The sequence below is a fragment of the Chenopodium album genome, chromosome 1 (genome assembly GCF_948465745.1).
Source record: "Chenopodium album chromosome 1, dcCheAlbu1.1, whole genome shotgun sequence".
NCBI lineage: Eukaryota > Viridiplantae > Streptophyta > Magnoliopsida > Caryophyllales > Amaranthaceae > Chenopodium > Chenopodium album.
Window position 1 is genome coordinate 89,337,643 of NC_137834.1, and position 24,572 is coordinate 89,362,214.

Genomic DNA, 24,572 nt, shown 5'->3' on the forward strand with positions numbered 1-24,572 from the left:
TACTAGTCCAACTAACATGCATATATAAATGCAATGCCACCCCAATGAATTAACATAAGCACAGTATGTAAGATGTTTGGAACTGCTTAAACTGATTGAAGGCTCAGTAATCTTGTTGTAGAGTTTTGTACTTGTGTGTGTATAATTATCATACAAATTAACCAACAATCTCGACATCCAATATATTTTACTACCACATTAATCAGTCCATTAAGTAAAACAAGTCAACCAAAATAAACAATTCAAAAGTCAATTACTACATTAAATAAGACTTACTTTTTTATTTAAAAATACATACATACGGATTATATAATTTCTTATTCCATATCATATACGCTCAACTACTCCTTATTCTCGTGAGTAGGGTAGACTAATGCAACTTTTCCTTACACTTATTATGTATGTATAAGATACTCTTATACAACGCAAGTTTACATACATACCATTTTATATCCTTTCAAATACTATAGGAACATACAACATACGACCAATACATGTGAGTATTTATATAACACATAATAGAACACTCGATCTTCTAAGTGATGATCATCAACTCTTGATAATTTTTACTAAACAAGCGACTAATAACAATTTAATATCAAATTCCATGCATGTATGTATTAAACTCGCTTGTAATTTCAATGGTGAATTGGAGACTTTCGTTTGACGGGGGTGTAATCCATCATCGTAAGGTCACCTTCGTTATATCCTTCTACGTTATCACCGACGTTATTAGCAAACGTCGTACTTGGAATAACATCATCATGCTTGTTCATGTTCATGTTCTTGTTCATTGGTGTTGCTCCTTTATTATTCATTGGCACATTCCTACTTGCATCTAATATATTCACAAATAACCAAAGAAGAACAAATTAATGTATCAAGCTAATATACAAATTATAAGATGTTTCAATCAATAAAGTTGTACAACAATAAGATTACACATTTTTTTTTTTTTTTTTTTAAAGGGTAAGAAAAAAGAAAACATTATACGAGTACATATGTACCTGTAAGAGGAGCTAATAAAATGAGGCAAAGGAAGACGAACACGGCGAGAACGAAAGGCTTGCATGTTGGCACGGCCATCTTAGGAGTTTGTTACAGCTTAGCTTGATGTTGGTGACTTGGGATGGTTGATTAGCTTAGGGTTAATTGAGTTGTTAAGTACGATGTTGCTTACTTAGCTTAACTTAATTAATTAGCTTAAGTTGTGCTAGATAGTACGTTTATATAGAGGTAGGAATTGAAGTATATAGTAGGGTAGCTGGGGTTATCATGTGGTGCAACTATTTCCGTAGAATCAAATCGTCTTTGTTACAAGTATAACCCACATTTTAGGTCTAAATATAACATCTATCAACAGTTTTTCGAATTGATCTTGACATTTTTAATGGTTTAGGTATATTTGACGACAAATTTTATAGGTTTTCATCTTAATTTGCCAATAAAACTTTAATGCAAAATGCAAATTTTAATTTATAAAATAAAAAATAAATTACTACATACTACGAGTATTGAAGTTTATCATGGAAAGTTAGTGTTTTGATAATTTGTGTTTTATCTTATATACATACAATATTTACTTATTTAAATGAGTCTTTCTAGTTTCCTTCATTCATTCCTTAAATTACCCAAAAGTTAGGGACATGTATAATTAATTTCTTTTGTTGTAGATGTTCTTACAACTAAATAGGATGATAATAATTAAATTGTTAATTGAAAACTATATACACAAAAGAAAATACAAAGACCTAAGAAAATGGTGAATAAAAATACAAATGCAATTTTAATCTGATTTATAATCTAATTAAATTTGAGTTATGAGTTATTTATGTATTTCTCCATCTGACTAAAAAATTTAGATAATTAAATTAATGAAACCCTACAATAGACACACCTAAATGATAGATATTTTATATTGATCGATTAATTACACTAATAAAGTAAGCAACAATTGAATAAAAGTCATAAAACATAACGTTGATGAATATTGAATAGAAGGAGCTTTCTAGCACGACATATATAACAGGGTCTTTTTCAAATTTGTATATTTGTATGTTTATGCTACAAGTTGGGAGTCAACACACCGCCACGAACGTAATTATCACGGCAAACATAATACAAACATGTCACCCTTCTAAATTAGAATCATATACTTTCTCCATTTCTTTTAGTTTTTGCAATAGTTTGACTTTTATATTATTCACGTTTTTAACTTTGGTTAGCTTTAATGATTTATATTTAATAAAAAAATTAAATATGGTCATGTGGGATCTTGTTAGTTTTATCTTGATTTATGCTATTTTAATATCATCAAATGTTTATAATTTTTACATATTGGTAATCAAAGATATTAACGATTGAAATCATGCATCAGCAAGCGTGAAAAGAGAAATGTTGTAACTATAAAGACACGAAGGAAGTAGTATTCAAGGCAGTCCGACTCTTCTTTTTTTTTTTCCAAACATATGAATGCATTTATCACATGCATTTTTGAATCCATATCAATTAAAATTATCATTTCAGTTTTTCCACAATCTCCAATCTGTTATATGTTTGAAATTAATTAACATTTTTAAAACTGTCACTAAGAAATGGAGTATTTGCAAATGTCTGATTGTCTGTAATAGAGTATAAAACATATTTTTGCTGGTCTTAACTATAAACTTAAGTTTTTTGTAGTTTTTGGTTGAGTTGGTCCTTTAATATGGTATTGGAGTCAGCGTGATAGCAAAAGTCATGGAGTTCGAAATGTACATAATCATAAAAACAGGATTTGATTTCAAAGATTTGATATTGTTTCCCTGCATAAATTTTCGGAGTACTAGCCAAATCATTAGTATCATATACATAAGGACCATAGCGCGGGTAATCAAGAATACAAGTGCACGTAAATATGTACCACATATTTAATACAATGTCGCTCTATGTACGTGTGTCCTAGTCCTTATAGCATGCATCCATTATAATTCACTTGATTTGGAGTATGATATTGTATAGCTTGATTTTTATGAATGAAAAGTGGAGAAAATGAGACGTGTAGACAGCTAATGCTCATACTGAATAAATATTAGGAGAAAACCTCGTACTGAAAAATATTAGGGAGAAAAAATAGAGACAACGAAGAACAAATAGGGACGATATGATGCAATTAATTAACAATGGAGAACTAAGGAATGAAGTGATGAAAATTGAAAATAAACTTACTACTCATCATAGACAAAAAGTTAGGGGTGTGATTAATTTTTAAATACATGCATCACGTTTAGGCCCGGTTTGATTTGATGTAAAATACTTTTAATGAAAAATTAGTTTTCACAGAAAACATAGAAAATCACAATTGCAAATTAATTTTCTTTTGTTTGGTTATATCAAGTAAAGTTATAGAGAAATTAAATATAGGGATGAAAATGTGAGGATGAAGGAGAGAAAATTAAAAATAGGATGAAGGAAAATGTGGCTTCCTTTCTCAAGGGAATATGTTTTCCACTGTAAATGATACTGTATAATTTTCCACTATTGAAAAAAGTTGTTTTCCACTCTTTTACATACCAAGCAAAGGAAAATGAGATTGTATAAGGGTAGATTCTTCTCCAACGTAAGCTTAGTGATATAAATTATGACGAATACATATCATCTACTTAATAATTTAATAATCTGCTAGAATTTAATTGATTTAGTAGTTTCAAAATCCAATTAATAAAAAAAACGCTCCTAACAAATGTTGTACAACTTACTATTATTACGTTATTAAAACTTAAACTTAAAACCTCTAACTTAGGGTTCGTTTGGCATCACTACGGTTTTTTGTTTTTTGGTTTTTTGTTTTTTGAAATCATATGATATATATCATATAAAGAATCAAAAATTAGTCAAACTTATTAAAATCATGATAATTTTGAAAACTGACAACAGAAAAGTGAAAACACCTTTTTCTTGTTTCCTGTTTTTGGTTTTTGATTTTCAAAAAAACTAGAAACTGAAAACAAAAAACAATATCAAACAAGCCCTTAAATTATAACAACTGTCTTACTAGTTGATCCAAACACTTTTAGAATTATCTATCAAACCCGTACATATATTCCCCACATGCATGATTAAAATAGTTATGAGTCTCTAAGACAATATGTTCCTAATAATAATTTGACTAAGATTGAATTCTTACAAGAGTGGGCCTAAAAAATTAAGGGGGTTGTCGAGTATTGTTGTGTTCTGGGAAGCAAACCTTACAACCTCTATAATAACAGTAGGACAATAATCTTAACATTACCACGAGATTAAGGCCCAAATCAGTCACAATTTGTGGACTCTTTTCAACTAATCTCACATTTGAGGCAATCCTTCATGCAAAATATTATACGTGTCATTGGATTATATGTTAATTTTCAAATTTACATGTTAATTTTCTATCTTATATGATCCATAATTGTATCTAATTAAGTAGAACAACCGACATTATTAAAGCAAATATCACATCTAAGGTAAGGACCTTATATTGTCTCTTCATAAATTCACATGGGTCGTTGGTGCAACATTTCTTCAATCTTGTAAATTGCGATTTTGTTGGGTGATAGTTGAACACTTGTACTGTGTTTCCTAATTGCATGGCTATGAGTCTATGATACAAAGATGATATTTGACATTGTCATTTTCTTTTCATGAAAAAAAATCATGTCGTTTTCAAAAAGATATAACGTATACAAAGTACTTGTTAAATTTGATCACGATAAAATGTTTTATTGGGTTTGTTGTGACAAATTATGAGTAATCGTTAATGTTAAATGGTTTATGACGTTATTCTGTAGCTGTTTATATGTAATTGTGTTGATAGCCATGATACATTTCTTATACACCTAATGAGTCACATCAAAGACATATCATGATGAGTCTGACAATGAAATGACCAATAAGGGTATTTTCTCTTTAAATTGTCATAATCATTACTCATGGCTATATGTTCCTTATATTTGTATTTAAAAATCACGCCCAATCTATTCATTTTGCTATATTAATTTGGGTTTTGGCTTGATTAATGCAATTCAATTTGGCTTGACCAATTACAGCCTAATTATACTGTTGGGTAAAAATTAAACTTTCTATTTTTGTGTTAAGTTGATTTTGGTCTCAGTTACTCATTGTTTAGGTCATTTGGAGTTTCAAATTGATTTAATTCAATTTTTTAAGCTTAAAAATAAGGTCTATAGTCAACCCATGACATTTACAACAAGCCTTGTGGGGACATATATTTGGATTAAAATAGATTATATCCAATTGAGTTTGGGTTATGCTTTTTCAAAATCTGAAGTGTTCGGTTTTCGATTGACTAAACGAGTTTCGCGATGAGAACTTTAATATATATCTATATATTGTTGATTTGGGTCACACTCCATATATGAATTAATGATACAATGCACAAGATATACGTTGAAAATAACAAGTTTTTAATCGAAGAATGAACATCAATTTACAACCCAATTCAACCATACTAGATTAAAGCTCTTATTATGTATTTGTCACGTGACATTGTTTTGAACTACTCATAGATTTTATTACCCTATGATATCTCAAAATATTACTCATACAACTTTGTCACTTGATAAACGAAAGATGGTTTTTGAGTCGGTCGGATGTACTAGTTTAGAACTTTAGATACAATCATATAATCGGTTCGGGTCGGTTTTATATTGGGTTTCGTATCGAGTCGAATATTGACACCAATTCGGGCCCTTAACAATTTTCGAAATTCCGAGGTTTTAATTATATCAACTCAACTCACCACTCTATTGTAAGGTTTTCTTCTTCGTCGTCTTCTTTCTCAAATTCAATTAGGGTTTTAGCAGCAAAACCAATTTTCGCAAATCAGCAGCAAATTCAACTTCGAAGCAGCAACAATGGCGAGCACCAAAGTTCAGAGGATTATGACCCAGCCTATCGTAAGTTCACTTCCATTTTCATACATTTTCTTCTTATTTTTCTAGTCGAATAATTCATCTAATTGTTTCTCCTTTTTTTTCATGATTCGCTATTTTTTCCGCCAACTTTCGAATCTTTCAGAACTTGATTTTCAGGTTTCTTCAAAGCGTAAGTCCCAATTTCATTGTTATACCAATTTTTTTGTATCATATGTTTATCTTTTGTTTAATTGATTTATGCAAGTATTTGAGTTTAATCTGTTTGTTTTGGATGCAGAAAGCTCGTATCCAGATTTGGCTGTTTGAGCAGAAGGATGCGAGGATTGAAGGCCGTATAATTGTAAGCTTTTATTCTTACTGAGTAATTTGGCTAAGAGATTTAGGGTTTTTGTTGTTGATGGTCTTAGGGCTCATTTTCTCATCTAATTCCTTAGTTCAATATTCTTGTTGGTGTGCTGTTTTGTTTTGGTTTCATTATTTTCTATTAGGGTTGTGTCTTCACTGCCAATTGCTAGTTGTGGTTAAACATAAGCATTTTAGGTCAATGATCCAACCTTTGGTTATGGGCCTCTTGTGATGGCTTTGGTGAGCCAAAAAGGATGGTGATTAGTAGTTTCATAGACGGGTAAATAGCGGTGCAGTGGGGTTTTGGCGAAAGGGTAAGGCTATGGCGGGTGTGGAGCAGGGTTGGAGAGATTGAGGAAGACATTTTACCCGTGGTTTTGTAGATACATTAGAGCCAAAAAGGATTGATAGCTCATGGAGGTAAGAGATTGCTAAACAGGTAATTCTAGGAATATGTAGGCAATATAGGCATGTGTAAAGTGGATGGAACAAAACCCCAACCTACTAACTTCTCTTCAATAGTTTCATCACTGTAAATTTAGCGGTTTCCCAACACTATTATGCAGTATAAGTCGTTATAGTGTGAATAGTAAATGTGCTTCCCATAACTTTAACTTGATTTTTTTTTTTTTTTTTTTACTATTTTACCTTCTCGTGAATAGGTATGCTTACCTGATGTAGCTCTTTTTGGTTGCCTGATATAATATCAAAGGGCTTTTGACTAATGGATTGAAACTTATGCAGTGAAAATGAGGGGCATACTTGGGTAGTACCAGGATCAATTTTGATAAATAACAGTAAGATTTATGTATTTGTTGCATGCCATGATCCGCTAATTTGTGAAGCCAAATAAATCTGTATTGGAAACTTTTGGGAGATATGGTTTAAGATAGATAGGCCCCATAAAGATTTCAATTTTCATTGTGGAGGCTTATGATTTTTAGCTCTTTTGGGTATTTTCTCTAATTAGGGAGCAATTTGGTTATTGTTGGACTTTTGGTTAGCTCAAGGTATCAGTGATTACTAGAGATAAGTAGATAACAACTTCAGTAGTTAATTCATTTATAAAAGCTAAGAGGCTTTAGGAGGTTTGGCATGTTTATGTTGAATCTTAAATGCCTTTGGTTGCGACTAGTATCAAATACGTAGTATCATTAAAGAGAAGTTTCTATCCATAGCTCTCAGTTGGGAAATGACTCAAATGAGGCAGTATGTGTATGCTATGTTACTTGGACTCGGATGAAGTGTCAAATTAGACACGGGTGTCCAAGAATCGGACTCGTCCATTTTCTTGGAAAAGTTGTGTTTTTAGTTAAAAATGAAGTGTCCAAGTGTCGGTGTCGGTGTCCGACACACGTGTCGTGTCGTCACGGACACGTGAGGTAAATGAAAGAGTCTGATTAACATAGTGTATGTATAAATACTATTGGAAATATGTGGAGGATGGTTAAATTATTGTGCTGCTTGAGGCTTCTTTTGGTTGGCAATCTGGTGGTGCTTTTGGAAAATGAAAGGGGCCACTCCCCCTCCTAGTTGATCAAATGTTACATGATAGATTGAAGGCAGAAAGCCAGAAATGCAGGATGCTTTTAGCCTTAACCCTCCTTTTGTACTAGGGTGTCTATCTGTAATATATTTCCTTACACTTGTTAAAACTCGCTTGAAAATGATAGTGTGTTTCCCAATGATGTATGCACTTAAGCAAATGGGATTCTCAATTTCTATTCATAACATTCCCCATGGGTTCGATTTAATATTCAGTGTACCTTGCTGCTATTTTAATATTATCCATGGATTCTCAAGGTAACTTGTCACGTAATTAATTCTGTGCGGCTTTTAAGATGATTTTTTGTCTTTATGACCTGTTAAGTTGATTTAGGAATGAGTAGCTACTAGCTACCATATAGTTCAGCAACTAGCAAACTGATATTTAGTGGCCTTGCTATTCAGTAAATTTACTAGCCCGTGGGTTGTTGTTTACTTGTGCTGGTCCTCTTAACTACTGATTCGTTTGCACTGAGCAGAAATATATATATATATATATATATATATAATTCTTCTTTTTTTTTCACCTCAAAAGTTTTTGTATTGCACTTTTCAGTATTTGCTGCTGATATCCATCTCTGATTCTGTGTCAGCTCTCTTGTGTATTGATATATACTGATCTGTGATCTCTTTTTCAGGGATTTGATGAGTACATGAATTTGGTTTTAGACGATGCAGAAGAGGTGAATGTCAAAAAGAAGACCAGAAAATCACTTGGTAAAATTTACTGTCTATTCTATGATTTCTGCATCTGTCACTCCTTCATCTTGAGTCCAACAATTAACTTATTATTGTTGCCTTTTGTTCAGGGAGGATCCTTTTGAAAGGAGACAATATCACTCTGATGATGAATACGTAAGTTCTATACTTGTATTATTTTTTTACCATCTCCTTGTCATATATACTCATATGTGCTCGAGTTTTCTGTTACATCTTTTTACCCCCCCCCCCCCTCTTTGAAATAATAGTACTTTGCTTATTAATCTTTGCAGGGGAAAATGAGGCCCAGCTGATATGCGTTTGTTCAGAACTATTAAATTTGCAAACTGATCACCGTCTTAGAAGTTTTGGGTGTGTATTAATGTAGGCATGTCCTTCAAGCATTCACCTGTATAGTTGAAATGTAGTTTGATGAATACTTTGTATGAAGTAGTGGATTTGATGGATGTCTTCGTTCATGTTTAATCCAATCTGGGACAATTTTCTCTGCGCTACCTGTTTATGTTACAGAAGAGGGTTGTTTCCAGAAGACTATGTTTATGATTTATTGGAGATGTCTGAGAGTTATAAGCTCATAGCATGCTCAAAGTCATTGACACCAGGATTTTATAATTTAAATCTCTTGGATTCTGTATACTCCCCTATTTCTTAATATATAAGCCTTTTTTGGAAAAAAATAAAATAAAATTCTTTATTAAAAAATTTCATTCCTCATGTGGGTAAGGTCAATCAACCATTCCTCTGTATTAATTACGGTTCAATTGGTGTATGATCATGTTGGTGTAATATGTTATGCTTTACTCGATGTGATTATAGTGTAATACATTTTGCTCCTTACTAGATGTAATAATAGTAAAAGCACCTTTGTTCCTCACTCGTCATAATAATAATGATTGAAATTACTTTATATTGAAATAGGAGATGCATTGCACTAGTCAATTAGAAGTTGCATCTAATACTGTAAATTTTGTTGCCGCAAGTTTATTATTTTGGTTTGCTTTTGTAAAGCAAGCCAAAATGAAAAGGTTGTGTTGCAAAGATTGCAACCGACTAAGCAAGTAACCTAGACATTATAATTTTTCATATTCAAAATAACAAATACCTCTATTTTTATCAATTTTTTCTTTTTTCTGTTTATTTAAGGGATGCAATAAAAAAAATAAAAATGAAATTAGATATGTTCTAGTTCACAATTATAATTTGGTTACCATGGTACTCATTCAACTTACACTATCACCCTTTCTTATTTAGTTGAGAGCAGTTGTTAATGTTGCTGTTTTTCGTAAATTTTGGTTATGCATAGATTGCATAACCCTCGAATAATGAATGAACGCTAAACACTTGTATTTTGCGGGTTAAGCTGTTGGAATTAAAGGAAAGGTAAAATATATCACTTGGCAAAATCCAAATCTTGGATTATTGAGGTACTGAATACTTTGTAAGAGTATGGCCATTGGATGACCTGGTCATTGGTCATGAGGAGGGAGAGATAAGTTTTTATATCAAGAAAATGAAACAAAGAAAAAATTGGATGAAAGAGATTAATGACCTGGTGTTGAAGATGACCAAGCTGAAAATTTGGTCAAAGGTAAACTTGCATGTACTAGCAACAAATGAAAGACACCAACAATAATATTGTTGGATGACTTGGTCAAGGCAAACTTGCATGTACTAGCCACAAATTTGGTCTTTGGTCATGGTTGGTCATGTGACTTGGTCATAGATGAATGGAAAAAGAAAGAAATTATAGGTCATGGTTGGTCATGTGACTTGGTCATAGATGAATGGAAAAAGAAAGAAATTATAGGTCATGGTTGGTCATGTGACTTGGTCATAGATGAATGGAAAAAGAAAGAAATTATATAATAATCCATGACCAAATATTTTGGGTCATCCATTAGATATACTCTATGAAGTGAGAACCTCAGCAAACGAGTAAAGCATTGTAATTTCCTAAAACTAGGTGTATTGAGTACTATAATGAGTAATACTTTGTATGTACCGTGAAAGTTTTTTTTTTTTTTTTTTTTTTGAAAGAAGTCCTAAAGGACATTAAATTTCATTAATAATAGCCATACGACATCTACAATTGACAATTAACGATAATGAAAACGAATTTAACAAAATAAACACAAGAATTAATCAGGGAAGGGCTAAGAATCCAAATACATAAATATAACAATTCGGTACATTCTCGGTTCGTTGTCTCATACAACTTTTTGAATTGATCCATCGCCGCTTCGCAATTTTGTGAGAAAGAAAATTCTTGTGTTGATTCCGTAACCCAAATCCGAGCCATAATCAATAGTAGCCCCGCACAACCAGAGACCAAATTAAACACAAATAACACCTTGTCTTTCGAAGGAGTCCGAAAAACCTTGTCTTTCGAGGGAGATCGAAAAAACCTTGTCTTTCGAAGGAGATAAACCCTTTCTTTTGAGGGAGACATTATTGTAACCTAAGAAAAATTTAAAAACTTAAAAGAAAATAAAGATTGGGGCTTTCCACCGGTGAAATCCGATGGAAGCCCCTTCAAAATTGACAATGGAGGCTAAAGTTAAGGAGAGAGAAGAGAGATAGGAGGCTAGGGTTTTTTTAGGAGAGAGAAGAGAGAGAGGAGCTTAATTTTTATATGGAGTATAATTCTAATATGGCTCACCGTGAAAGATCTATTATAAGTACAAATGAATAGCAATTGAGTAATTTATTAAAATCTTAGAATTTAAGATTAAACTTCATCTATTTTATTTTATTTTTAAGTTTTAACTCTATCTTACAACCCAAAAGTTTTTGTTTTTTTTGTTTTTTTTATAAAAATAGTTGTATATGGACTAATAGGGGTACTTGTAGAAAGAGAGATGAGGAAGAAAAAAAGAGTGAAAGAGGTAGAATATGATATGTGAATCCCGCCATTAACACCCACATTTGAACAAAACCAAACAAACCGCCATTAAATTACTCACTCACTCACTCTTCCAACAAAAAAATCATAGATGGCAGCTGCACCACCAGTAATCCAACTCATTGACTCCGACGATGACGACGATGGCAACGCCAACGCCAAAACTCCAGTTTCCAAACCACTCAACCCCCCTAATTTCGTCGATCTTGTGGAAGACAGCCCACTTCCTCCGACGACCAAACTCCACAATTCATCGTCTTCGTTTGTTCCCGAAACCCCATTTTCCAAACTCACTCCTCCTCCTCTTCTCGCTAATTCTTCATCAGGTCACAATTTTTTCCCCTTTTTGTTTATTTGTTTTTATTTCAATTAATTTTGATGTTTTCCTGTAATTTAGGGTTGTTTTTTTTAATTTTGTTAGAATTGTGATTTGAATTTGCTTGCGTTTTTATGATCTTGCTTCTCGTCTATTTAGGGGATTAATGCTTAATTGATTGCCCTTTTCCATTTTTAGGGATGCCCTTTTGTAATTATGCAGTTATACTCTAATGGGTTGTCATTTAAAATGAATTTCAGACATTTTGCTTGTTTTTTTTTTTTTTTTTTTTTTCTTTTTGTTGATTAGATTTTAAAACCAAAATTCTGCTTAAAATGAGGCTAGTTTTTTATTAGTCTGCATTCTTCTGTAGTGGGGTTGTTTGAATCGAAGCTAGTTCAATGTTCCTAATTGTAGATTATGTTAAGAACTGAAGAACATTGTTTTGTAATTGCTGATAAAGTTACCTATTAGTTTTGGTCTGTTCTGTTTAGGGTTTAGTTCATGATGCAATTGTGGGTTGCTGTGACTTAAGTTTTGGTCTTTTGATCGTTATCGATTATCCCTTATGATTCCACCCTAGTATTTTCTTCATCTTTGTACTATTTTGCTACTTTAATATGTGATTTAGGATTAGTTGAATACTATTGCTACTTGGCCGTTTCCCTCAAAAAATAGGTCTGTACTCGAAGCTCCCACTGGTATTATTGTGGCAAAAGCCTTTTTGGATCCTTGTTGCTCATGTAAAGTTATGAATGGATCGATATTCTTCATTTACTTGATAGATTAGGAATGGGCACGCTTTCAGTTGAACCTTTCTATAGACAACAATCCTGCCTAGAAAGGTTCTGATTCAGGTTATGAATGGATCGATATTCTTCATTTATCAGCCTTTTTGTGACTGTATGTTTGCATCATGTTCAGGTTCTGATTCAGGAAAGGACCAGGTTAGAAGCCCTGAATACGGTGTGCTGGAGCGTGAGATTGATTTTGATAGTTGGTTAGACATAGATTCAACCGTTTGTCTTCATAAGGGAGGGGAATCCAATGTTCATGTGGAGGGGAAAGGTCTAGGAAAAAGAAGTTCAATGGAAAATGGAAGAACAGTTACAGATGTGGAACAAAACTCGAAAAAGAGACCTAAAGTTATGGCAAATGAGAACTGCCAGGAGAAGGAAAGAATTACTGCTACTTTCAATGTGGATCCCTTGGATAGTTGTTATCCAGGGAACTTGGAGTCCACGAAGACATATGACCATAGCAGTCATATACAACCTAGTAAAGTAAGATTAATATGACTTTCTTATTGCCTTTTGATCTCTCTAAAGCCCTCTTGGTTTTTCTATTGATATGTTCTCTGCATTTCCTAATAATATCAAGATGTTAGTATGTTACTGTTACAATGTGTTATAGCTTGCAGCCTTGCACACTCAATGCGGTCCCAAAGCTGATCGAGCAAGTAAAGTTGGTAATTGGTGGATGAGTGGAGGGCTGTGTCTTTTTGCCTTCTACACTCTCATTTTTTCTTTGAAGGGGGGAGGCTGGCTTTTTTTGAAGAGCACTTTGCCCAGTTCTTCCTTCATATCTATGCCTTTGCTTACTATTTCAACTAAAGTTGCTTGCTAATTGGAACAAATTGGAATTGACCTTTATGCTATCAGTGATAGTGAGAAGGGAACTGCTTGTTTTGTTCTCATAAATTGACTATGGATTAGGAGGCATTATGTTTTAATAATGTCATCCTAGGTTGAGTTGGTAGGCAGTTGGAATTCTGAATTTGTAAGATTGCATGACCTCAAGTCTTCAGTTAGTTTCAGGGTTAAGTGAAGTCATGCTTATGATTTGTTCTTTTAACATGTTTAGTTTGTCAATATCAATTGCAATGGATATATAGATTGTTGATAGGATCCTTTCGTATTTTTGAAGTAATGGATGTCCAAAGGCTGTTTGGTGTTATGTTCTACTGTTGTCTAGAGTCTAGTGTTACTCTTTGAACATAGGCACTGAGTTCATTTACACTCATTTTTTTATGCTTTATAATGGCAATATAATGTATAAATAAACTCAAGGCGCTCTAAAGTGATAAAACTATTGGAGAGCACATTAGGTAATTTTAGCTTAGATTTGAGTTGTACAATTAAAACTTTTGGAAGTTGGATGCATACCTCTAGCTTTAGGTGACTGATAAATTGTGACTTAATAATATTTTTATATCTTTCTACGCATTTTGATGCTCTACCAATACTAAATGTTTACGTGTATCATGTGCTAATGCAAGTCAGGTGTATTTTCATAATCATGATTGTGGACAAAAAATTGTCACACTGGAAAAAGGAGGTGCAATTCATAAGCCAGAAAGTGGATGTGATGCTAATACAGAGAAGAAACAGAACAAAGTTAATCAGGCTGAAAATAGAAAGAAATTATTAGAAGAAAAAAAGCTCAAGAAGGAGGTCAGTCTTATGCTTCATAGATTTCATGTAACTGATCATGTTAAGACTAGAGCATCTGAGTTTTTTCATAACGCAGCAAGAGAGGTTGCGTAAAGCAGAATTGAAGGATGAAACCGCAAAACAGAAACGGTTGGCAAAAGAGAGGAAGAAGTTGGAGAACCATACGTTCAGTGCTAAAGACATTGTGGCTTTGATTGATCCGAAGGTTCTGTCAGGTTTAGTTGGAGGTAGGCTTGGTAAGGGTATACTTTATATACCTACTAAACTTCTTCATTGAATTACGTAAAAAAAATTTAACTTCTTAACTAGTTTTATTGATACTTTTCTTGAATGCAGGACCACTGCTAACCATGTTTAGCCAGAAAGATCTTAGGTCTGAAATTTTTGCAAATCCCTTTGAAAAATCAATTGTTTGGAGAATAGAGACTCCCAAAGACATTTCTCAGGTAAATGGAACTATAACTTGTTGATAGTTTATGTTGATGCAAGTTAGTTCGAAGATGCAAGTTGACTGACTCTTTTCCCTTATGAACCTGTTCCTTATACTTCTTATGTTTAAAGGCCTTTCTTTTCATTTTTTTCATTGAGTAAATCTGGTTTATCTTTGGTGCACTATCCCACTGGTCTTCTTTAATTTTTTGCGTGATTGTTTTTGTAGAATGATTTAGGGCTCTGAAAGTGAATAATGTTAAGAACCGTCTTTTGGAGATTACCCACTAGTCTTCTTCAATTTTTTGCGTAATTTTCTGCTGTTTTTTGGATAATTTACTTGAAAAGGGATGATGGGTACTTCTTAGATGTATGTATATGTAATAGACTAGGATTTTCAGATTATAAGTTCTATTGGACCAGAAAATTAAAGATTAAAGTTTGAGTCTTTGATTGATAATGGCAGAATTTTGGATACAAAAGTGGTAGGTTGCTTTAGGCTATTACTCTCTGGATAACTTTAGGTTATCACTCTCCTAGCAACTTGAGGTTACCATTCTCTCAACATATTTCCTCACAATTCACATAATGTCCAACCGCCTTCACTACTATACTTTATATACTAATGCCACATTACAAAACATTAACCTAATATTAATTGTTCTTGTCCTCTACTGGTGCCATACAGAATCAGGAATCAGTCCCATGCTCCCCCTCTCCTTAGTGCTTTCTTAATTGCTTTTGTCCTATAGTGCTAGTCTGCTACTGTGTTCCTTGTTTGAATGAAAAATATGTAGCTATTTCTTCCAACTCTACCTAACTCTCTTTTGTTCTTGAATGACAAATGTGAGCTGATTTATATAGCAAATCAGAGAAGGATATCATGTCCTTTACTTGTATATCAGTTATATGGTGACATATAATGTATCCAATTCCTGGGGAATAGCTTGAAACTGATTGAGTGTTTGTTATTGTTTGTCTGCAGCATACTCCGAGAAAAATTGATATACAATATATATTGCTCATATATGGTGATGCTGAGGAATTTTGTAAACGTGCTAATGATGGATCTCTTATGGATCATATTGCTTCTGTGCAAAAGCATTATCCATCTTACACAATCTGCTGCCTTACAAATAGGTTGATGTCTTTTATCAATAAAAGGTGAGACAATTGCAAGTATTTCCCTCATCTTATTTGATGGATCTTGTGCCTCCTTGATTTTATGCATAAAATTCTATTTGTTTATTGGTGTAGTGGCACATGAGAAGATTTATTTAATTTTTTTCTTTTTGTAAAGGCTTCAGTAAATATGCCAAAATTTATTAATCATGGCCTTAGGTAATCCAGGATTCTCTATTGTTGAGTCTTGTAAGTTGTGACCCCCTCTCCAATCTTAATGTCTGTCTTTCTTTGATGCTGTTCAGATAGGGTTTGCTGGCTTCCGAGTGAGGCTGATGCCCCACACTTGTTTTCTTTTACCTAGACCTAGTTATGGGGTAGGGTTATTCATCTGAAATTCTGAACAACGATGAATAACCTCACTCGGAAGCAAGGCAAAGTGTTAGAAAATGAAACTTGTATATCATCACAGTGGAGCATATTAAGCAAGGGGAAGTGTAAACCTTCATCGTTATCTAAAACTCTGCTCCGCTGTGATGATATACACATTTTACGTGCTGGAAAACAAACATAAAGGAAAGTGTGATTAAGGTAAAGTCCAAGAGAGTAAGAGATGATCTTGTATTCATAAAGGTTGTCCTCTTTTAAAATCATTCTTATTTATTTGAGCCTACTAGCATACAGCCTAGAGAACCTTGTAATGCTTTGCACGTACTCGTATTCTCACTCTTTCTTTCTTTTGCATTTTGGGGAAGATTTTTTTGGGTAGAAGTTCTCGTGTTGCTTGATTAGTTTCTCATCTTTAAGTAAATTCCACATCTTCTTCCTGCTATGTATTCATTTTTCAAGTTTCCTCAACTGTCCTGGCTTTATTAAGAAGTAAAATCCATAACTTGTTATCTTTGCAGGGAGCAACAGAAGTATAAACAACAAAAGGTTGCTAGTGACTGGATACGCCCACCTGTGGAAGAGGCAAGACATATTGGCAAATTCTAGTCTCTAAATAATTTCATTTTGGATCATCCAATACTTTTAATATTTTCTTATTATTGCTTGTTAAAATTGCTGAATTAACTGAATGCTTTTGCACAGCTTTTTGCCAAGTTGACTACTCAGTTCTCCAATGTTCATATAAGACAATGTGTTGATGAGGCTGAAGTAGCTGAACATGTTGTTGGGTTGACAATCAACCTTGCCAAGTGCCAGTCTCGGTAAATCTTTATATTTATTTTTCAAAAGATATCATACATGCAATGCAACCCACATGAGAATCATGCTAAGGTATACTGTTCTAGTGTTCTGCTTTCATTCTTTTTAAAAAAATTATCACCAGTTTTTAACAGCCTAGGGAATCAAACTTTCGGAAACAGAAGGAGTATGTAAAATCAGAGAGAAATAAATTAAAGTGTTTCATGATTTTAGTGATTTGAGCAGGAAAAAGGAAGGTAATGCATTCCTAGTTGTTAAGCCCTAATGTGTATGCCTTAATGTGAGTTGTTGGACCCATCACATGCTTTGTTATCTGAAACGACTGAAAAGGTAGTTTGCAACTAAGTATTGTTAAAACTGTTGTAGTAATCTGATTTCAATACAAAATTTCACCATTTATTTGTTGAATAAGAATTATAAAAAGTACTGAAAATGGAACTGTTCTTTAATCACGAGCTTTCTCTGTTGTTTGAAATGTGTAATCTCCGTTTATTGATATTGGTTATTGACCTAGGGGAATTATTTCGTGATAATTATAAATAGAAATCTCATATTCTTTCGTCATTGATAATAAAATCTGTTGGACAGTAATCAACACAAGTATCAAACATATACAAGTTCCAAAATCAATGCTGTAATTAACTGTTTCTTTGTAAAATCCATTTCCAATTTCCAATCAACAAAAGTCAAATCTCTAGGACAGGCACGAACATATACTTCACCACCCATGCATTAATCAAGTTCAAAGTGAATTTGACCTTGAAATTGCTCTATGTAATCAACGTTTCAGGTCTGTAGATACTCTAATGCTCCAATGTATGGTGTAGCTAAAAACTTGAGCGCCTGTTGCTAAATGAATATGAAGAATTTAGTGGTCCTAGCATTATCTGACAGGTGCCCTACAATCCACTAAACTACAACTTCTAAGCTGTAACCCTAAAAAAACATTTCTAATGAACTGGCATTAAGTAGCTACAATGTAAGCATTTTTTTATTACCGCATTTTACATATTTACCCTTTCTGCTTTACATGCTCTTTTTACTCCATAAGTTACTGCTAGAATATTAAATTTAGACATCATTTTATCTTTAGTTAACATTTAAGTGAGGTGCCTAAAGTATTCTGCTTTTTTCGGCAGCAAGAAGCTGACACACTTGTCTGTGAATGCCAATGGATGTAATGTGACCAAGGATTGTCTGTACAGAAGCGTTATAAAGAAGGATTCATGGTTAGTATTTCTGGTACATCCATGTTTATGTAGCCTGCATTATGGCACACAAATATCTATCATTGTTTTCTGTTCAGTGGCTGATGATTTACGTCCACCCTGTAACTTGTAATGAACCAACCTAAGAGGAGAGCATTTAGGTTATTTAATGTTATTCTGTTAGTAGCATCTTGAGCAGGAGGGTTGGTTTTATGGTAAGGAGAATCAGAGATATAATGTATGTGGAAGAGTAGGGACTGGGGAATAAAGAGGGCATTCTGAAGATAGAATTGATATCTTAGTTTAGCTAGTTGGGAGAGAATCAGGCCACTTGAAATCTTGATATTCTATCCTTTATTTTTCTGTGATTCTGGACTTCTAGTATCATCAATTTAAATCTCTATCTTGAACCTTTATATCTGCTCTAGAAATATAATGCAACTCATGCAAGTGCGAAAGTTCTACTCGTAAATAGGTATATTACTGGGTTTGATTTTATGAAAAATAAGTAATTTGGCTGAGTGGTATTAATGATAGTAATGGTACCACATGACCATCAACCGAATGGAGCATTCTCTTGTAGGAATTCCCAAAAAGAATATGGTGCATGCTACAAGGAACGAGAGAAGTAGCTCTCAACTCCCTAGATTGTGTTACTGTTAATAGTGCAAAGGCAATTTCCATATATCTCTGCAAGACTATTTTCAGCCTTGTAACAAAATTTCATGCCTATCTTTTGTTTCCATTTCCACGCCATCTGTCAACCCCTTTTTCAATCTAATAGGTGATGGCGAGATGCCTTGGCACTTTAACTGAATAGTAGGGGAGTCAGGTACTCAGGTTTATTGGCATGTCATATAACGAACAATTAGACACTGATGGTGTGATAGTTTTGAGTTTTTGACTTGTGTTTCCAATTCTTCCAAATAGGCTTTTCATCTAGAGTATTCAAATCTACACACATACACTTAGATGAATTTCATCAAAAGAAGCACCCTTCAAAGTTGGCCTTTGAGACTCCTTGCATGCACTAATCTCAAGTACATGGTACTCCTTACATGCCTTTGAGACTCCTTAAGTTTTTTAAATTATTGGCCAAATTTTAGAGGTTTTCTTTTACTGGTTTGATTCGGGGATGAAAAAATGTTTTTTCCAAAACATTAGGACATGGACACTATAGATATCTTATACTTTTTGATTAATAAGCATAATCTGGTTAATTTTTTTTTTTTAATACAATAGCTTCTTATTTCCAATATCATTAACCTCAAATTTAGTTTCTAGTTGAGTGAATTGTCTGATGATAATTATAATAAATTAATTAATGATAATTATAACAATCTACTTTAACAAAATCAGCTATACTAGTCTAACTCGTTTTATTATTTATGCATTGACACACTATGTTAATTTTTATTCTAATGAAGAGAAGGTTTGTGTTGCCTAACTTTCAATATTTCTTTCATATAATAATGTATTTTGTATGTTGAGTATGATAAGAAGTATACTGAATTTCGTCATTATTATTTTTTTTTCTTTTTTTTGACATGAGCTTAAACATACAAAACTAAACGTAATTTAAAAAGACACTAAACTATCATTTTCCATGGTTGCAAGTAGATGTGCCTAGTTAACACAGTTCCTATCAACCTTGTGGATGCTGCACCAAGCAAAAGCCTTACTAACATGTCAAACACTCTCTATTGTCCACCTTAAGCTGATATCCTCTCTGAGCATCAGGCTTGGGTGACTGAATCCGTGTAAACTGTAAAGGCCTGATGTAACCTATTCTTATCTTGTCATTAAGTTGATAATCGGAAAAAAGAAGTATGATTTTTTTTGTAGGTGTACATCATCGTTTTTTTTTTTTAAAATTAATATGAAGCAGTCATGCTCTCTTGACACTGCCCTGGAGTTCTTTTTGACTCATTGAGTTATATGCTAGTCCTTTTTCTGTTAACTTATTCTACTTTGTTATATGGTTAGTCCCATCGCTGACTTCATTAAAACTTATTAAGAGCTGCATTGAAACCCTTTTTTACTCTTTGTTATTTACTTTGTTATATGGTTGGTCCCATCGCTGAGTTTTTATGATTACGCATTTTTTACTTAGCTTATGAACAAGATCTTCTTATGGAAATGGACTCAAGTCATCTTCCCACAGTAATTTTAATAATACTCACCTATTTTTCGGTTTCCAGGTTAAAGGCACTGGTTTCAATCCCGAAAGTGCAACCTCGACATGCTATTATTATAGGGAAGAATTATTCTTCTATGAAGTCTCTCTTGCAAGTCTACATGGATCCGACTAAAACTGTAAGCCTTTCATTCATGTTTTGGCTTCTTGATTTTTTTATTTACTAAATTTGTTTGGGATGGTACTTCTGCTCTTTTATGATGTGTGAAATTATTTCCTACTAGTTTACAAGCCATCAGTTTTCAAAAGTTGGGGATCTAAAAATTTACGCCACTACCCAGCTACCCCATTTATTATATGAGTACATAGGCTGTTGTAGAATCATAGAAGTAGCTGATAGTTGAACATTGCATTTTATGCAAATAGACCAGATCTTTGCTTTATTTACACTATGCTTGGATAACAATAGTGAAGGGAAAGGGAGGTGAGGGGAGGGGAGGGAGAAGGTGAGCTTTCAATTTCTTTCCAAAATCCAAATCTCTCTAACAATGGAGTGATTTGGTTTATTAAAAGGGGGAGGAGAATGGATCCTTCCAATTCCCTCCCCTTCCCTCCTTGCATTAGATGTCCAAATAAAGGATGATATATCCTTCCTTTGCTCTTCTCTCCCTTTCCTTCCATTTCTCTATATCCAAACGTAGTGTTAATCAATGTGAAAGAGAGAAATTAGAAATCTGATATGCTGCTGCTTTTTGACCTTTTAGAGATTGGTCAATATGCTGAACAATATTACTGAATTGCTTTGACTTCTCTAAATTTTCGGGTTTTTTTTTTTTTTTTTTTTCATTGGGGTCAGCTTCCTGTATTTGAGTTCTCGATTTGAGGGGCCATAATCTTTAGCAAGGCAATGTAAGCTCTTGTTGAGTATTTATTTTACCTGTTGAAACTTGAAAGTCTAGCTCTTGTTCAGTATTGTATCGTAATTTGCATTCTACCTTTTGGGTTATGCGTCTGCTATGGCAATTCTTAATTGCACAATTCCTAGTTTATGAACATCTTGATACCTACTGTTTGAAATTCTGATTATGCGACATTAGCTACCTTATCATCCAAAGAATTTAAATGTGCCAATACACTTCTTTCCATCCTCTGCACTGCACTTTAGTTGATAATAGCTTGAGAGATCAAAGGGATGTAATAAGGGAGACTATTTTTAGAATTAATGCTTGATAGTTGATACCGTTGATAAAGGATACTTTCTGATTCGCCAGTCTAGAAATATAGGTGGTTTTGGAACTACCATTGTGTCGACACTTTGCTCTATAAATTGTGGCGTTCTCATCTGTTCCTACCAGTGCATTGTAATGCTCCTCTACTTTTCCTGCCACATTTAGAATGGTTTGATTCCTATGAGTAATTTCTTTTCCATTTGTGATTAGGGTTTTATTGTTCGTTTCTGGCAAATAATGTCTCAGGGTTCATCTGGATTTAGTTGCCACCAATTGCATACGTCCCTTAGCTTTTCCCAATATTGTTGACATCAGTTGCCTTCCTCTGTTTTTATTGTGATTTTGGTCTTGCTGTTATGTTTATTATGAGATTGAGTCATGTATATCGGCTTGTTTTCATTTAAAATTAAAAATACTTGCTGTTTCCAGGGTCACCAGGGCTTACCACTCTATCCTCTTCTTTCGATATTTGTGAATTGTCTTGAGGCAAATTGTTCTAATCCCTTTCTTGCTTAGTTGCTTTTGAGGTCGAATTTGTTTTTAATTCCTTGTTTTAGAAAACGATAGTGTGTAGAGTTATTGTTAAAACACCTTTTAAATGCCTTTAAAAGGCTACTAGAGAGCCTTAGAACTATTATTAAGGTTCTAGGGTAGATCTTAGTCCATACGTATATAGTTCTTGAATTAATTGGTCTTGAAATAGGTGTCGCTATATTACAAGCTCTTGTTTTACTATCTTAATCTGTATAAATCTCATGATGCTATAAATCTACATAATGCGTCAGTATTCAGTATATTTCATTCCTCTTTGTGTAGGGTATGAGGCCTTTGTATTAGTTTCTCTTGAAAGCGGCCTACATTAGAACCACTTATTCATGACCTGAATAAAACTCTTGTCATACCTATTTGGGCTATATTGTGTTCAAGATCAGTAACCGATTATCCTAAATTGTTACAGACTGAGCTCTTTTGTTTCTGAAGGAAAGCTTGATTGATCTGTCTTTGCTGTTAAATTCTCATTATTAAATGCATGAAAGTGGATCATAATATTCGGTGGTTCTAAAATCGAAATATTAGGTATCTGAAAAGGAATTATTACTCGAAGATCTACCTCTAGAAGATGGGAAAAGAGTAGGCCCGAAATGTTCAAAGAGCATATACAGAATACTCATGGCCAAGGATGGAAACATCGTGACTGATAATGCTGTAAATGGTGCTGATAATTTCTCCAGTCAGTGAGTACATGTGAGTACATTCCTCTACCGATTGTTTGATATATATGTTCTGTTTCCACTTATTCCGCTTTTCCCTTTCTTAGCTTAAGTTGATTTACCATCTCATTTTTATGTTCACCATATCTATTATACTATCACGGAATCAGATAATTCTGATCAGTTATCTTAGAATATTCCTAACTAATCATCCATTTCTCACTCCATACTCACCTTAGATTAACATCAACTTCCATCACACAGAAAGTAGACAATTATTTGATAATACAAATCAAACATCAACATTTTTCATTGGATCAAATGCTGATAATTGCTTAAGATCGGCCTTATTTTAGGCCCACAAAGCAACAACCATAAAGAAAGCAACAATATTTTTCAACTTTATCATGAATTAAAAAGTAAACACTAAATAAATGGGTCCATAAAACCATATTTATAAGAGTGGCTTGTGGGGCTTTAATCGGCCTGCTGATTCAATCTGTAGTGTCCCCTACCACTGCTTTCCTTTCCGCCTCTATAATGATGGTTAGCCAGTTGGCCCCTAACACTGTTAATGCTTCATATTTTGACTTTTGCTTACCCTTTGTCTAATATCTGGTAATTTGGTTTCTTTACCATCATTTCTGTTTTCATGTCATGGTGATTAACTTGGTAAATTACCCCCTTAATTCTACCCCCTCCCAAAGGCGCCAAGGCCGTGACTACTTTCTGTTTCGGGGAGTAGGGATCCTCATCACTCTTCTTTATGCGGCTTTTTTTTGTTGCTGCACTAGTCATCGATTGTTGTCTCCCATACTTTGGTGCAACACATACGCATGTGTTGACGAGTTTGGAAATTGCTTTACTCTACTTTGCATAAGATAAGGTATTCACGTCATTAAAGCTAAAGCATTTTATTGTGTGAAAATGCAATCTGTGGTCTCCCATCATATACAACATCAGCCCCACGTGTTTCTTACCCACCTGTATTAACCATATGTTCATTAGATTATAATCTTTTAATCTACCAATAATTTCATTTAATTAAACCCACGCGTAACCCACTAATATCTTTTTCCTTTCCCCTTACTTTTTCCTACATATACAGTGGCTTTTGTTTTGGTGTCCTGTGGTCTATATATACAACTGTGAAGTTGGGGGGAACTACTCATTCCCATTCTTAAGAGATCAGAGCAACTTTTGGTGATGGAGAAGAGCAAATCAATGCCGGAATACTCTTCCTATGTAAAAGCCAACTATGCATTCGAAGATGGTCCTAGAGCTTACACATTCAACGGCCCGAGCAACAACGGGGATGAATTCGGAGGGTCCGGAAACCCGGAGGTAAAGAGGAAGAAGAGAGTAGCATCCTATAACATGTATGCCATGGAGGGTAAGCTGAAATCAACATTTCGCAACAGCTTTAAGTGGATCAAGAGTAAATTTTCTGATGATTATTTTGATGTGTAAAACTTAGTAACAGTTTAATCTTTCTACCATGTTATTGGAATATTATGTGTTGGTTTGTACAGTCTTTTAGAACTAAGTGTGTTTAGGCATTTCTGAAATTTGCTTTATTTGCCAATCAAGGTTGCAAGTTCAGTTTCATTTACAGGCAATTTTAGTAGAGATTCTCTATGCCCAAAATGTCTCATTTTCAACTTTGTGGACTGCCTTAGACGATAATATTGTTGTAGTGATTAGAAATCTTTCAAGGATTTTGCTTAATACTTCCAAAATATAATGCAATAAAGGGTTAGTTATGATATTTATTTAATTTTTTGGCGTATTCAGTTTGTTGCTATTTTAGTTTCTGTGTTTAATTATTTTCTCA

General features: G+C 33.6%; 2 protein-coding genes across 3 annotated transcripts; both read left to right on the top strand.

Annotated features, from left to right (window-relative positions):
• Nucleotides 1-5,713: 5,713 nt before the first annotated feature.
• On the top strand, nucleotides 5,714-9,097 carry LOC145625823 (uncharacterized). Its single transcript, XM_081678588.1, has 6 exons — nucleotides 5,714-5,933; nucleotides 6,055-6,081; nucleotides 6,190-6,252; nucleotides 8,441-8,519; nucleotides 8,612-8,657; nucleotides 8,795-9,097. Exons 1-6 carry the CDS (start codon nucleotides 5,892-5,894, stop codon nucleotides 8,802-8,804), a joined length of 267 nt encoding a protein of 88 aa, XP_081534714.1. The 5' UTR covers nucleotides 5,714-5,891; the 3' UTR covers nucleotides 8,805-9,097.
• A 1,671-nt stretch (nucleotides 9,098-10,768) lies between these two features.
• LOC145562308 (crossover junction endonuclease EME1A-like) lies at nucleotides 10,769-24,515 on the top strand. Of its 2 annotated transcripts, none has more exons than XM_081622538.1 (12): nucleotides 10,769-11,750; nucleotides 12,665-13,023; nucleotides 14,023-14,193; nucleotides 14,270-14,429; nucleotides 14,530-14,639; nucleotides 15,608-15,786; nucleotides 16,653-16,716; nucleotides 16,837-16,955; nucleotides 18,093-18,182; nucleotides 20,363-20,477; nucleotides 22,605-22,772; nucleotides 23,847-24,515. In XM_081622538.1, exons 1-11 carry the CDS (start codon nucleotides 11,516-11,518, stop codon nucleotides 22,764-22,766), a joined length of 1,764 nt encoding a protein of 587 aa, XP_081478664.1. In that variant the 5' UTR covers nucleotides 10,769-11,515; the 3' UTR covers nucleotides 22,767-22,772; nucleotides 23,847-24,515. The 2 variants fall into 2 exon arrangements, with proteins under 2 accessions (XP_081478664.1, XP_081478674.1); XM_081622548.1 differs by having other exon boundaries at nucleotides 14,270-14,420.
• Nucleotides 24,516-24,572: the final 57 nt, after the last annotated feature.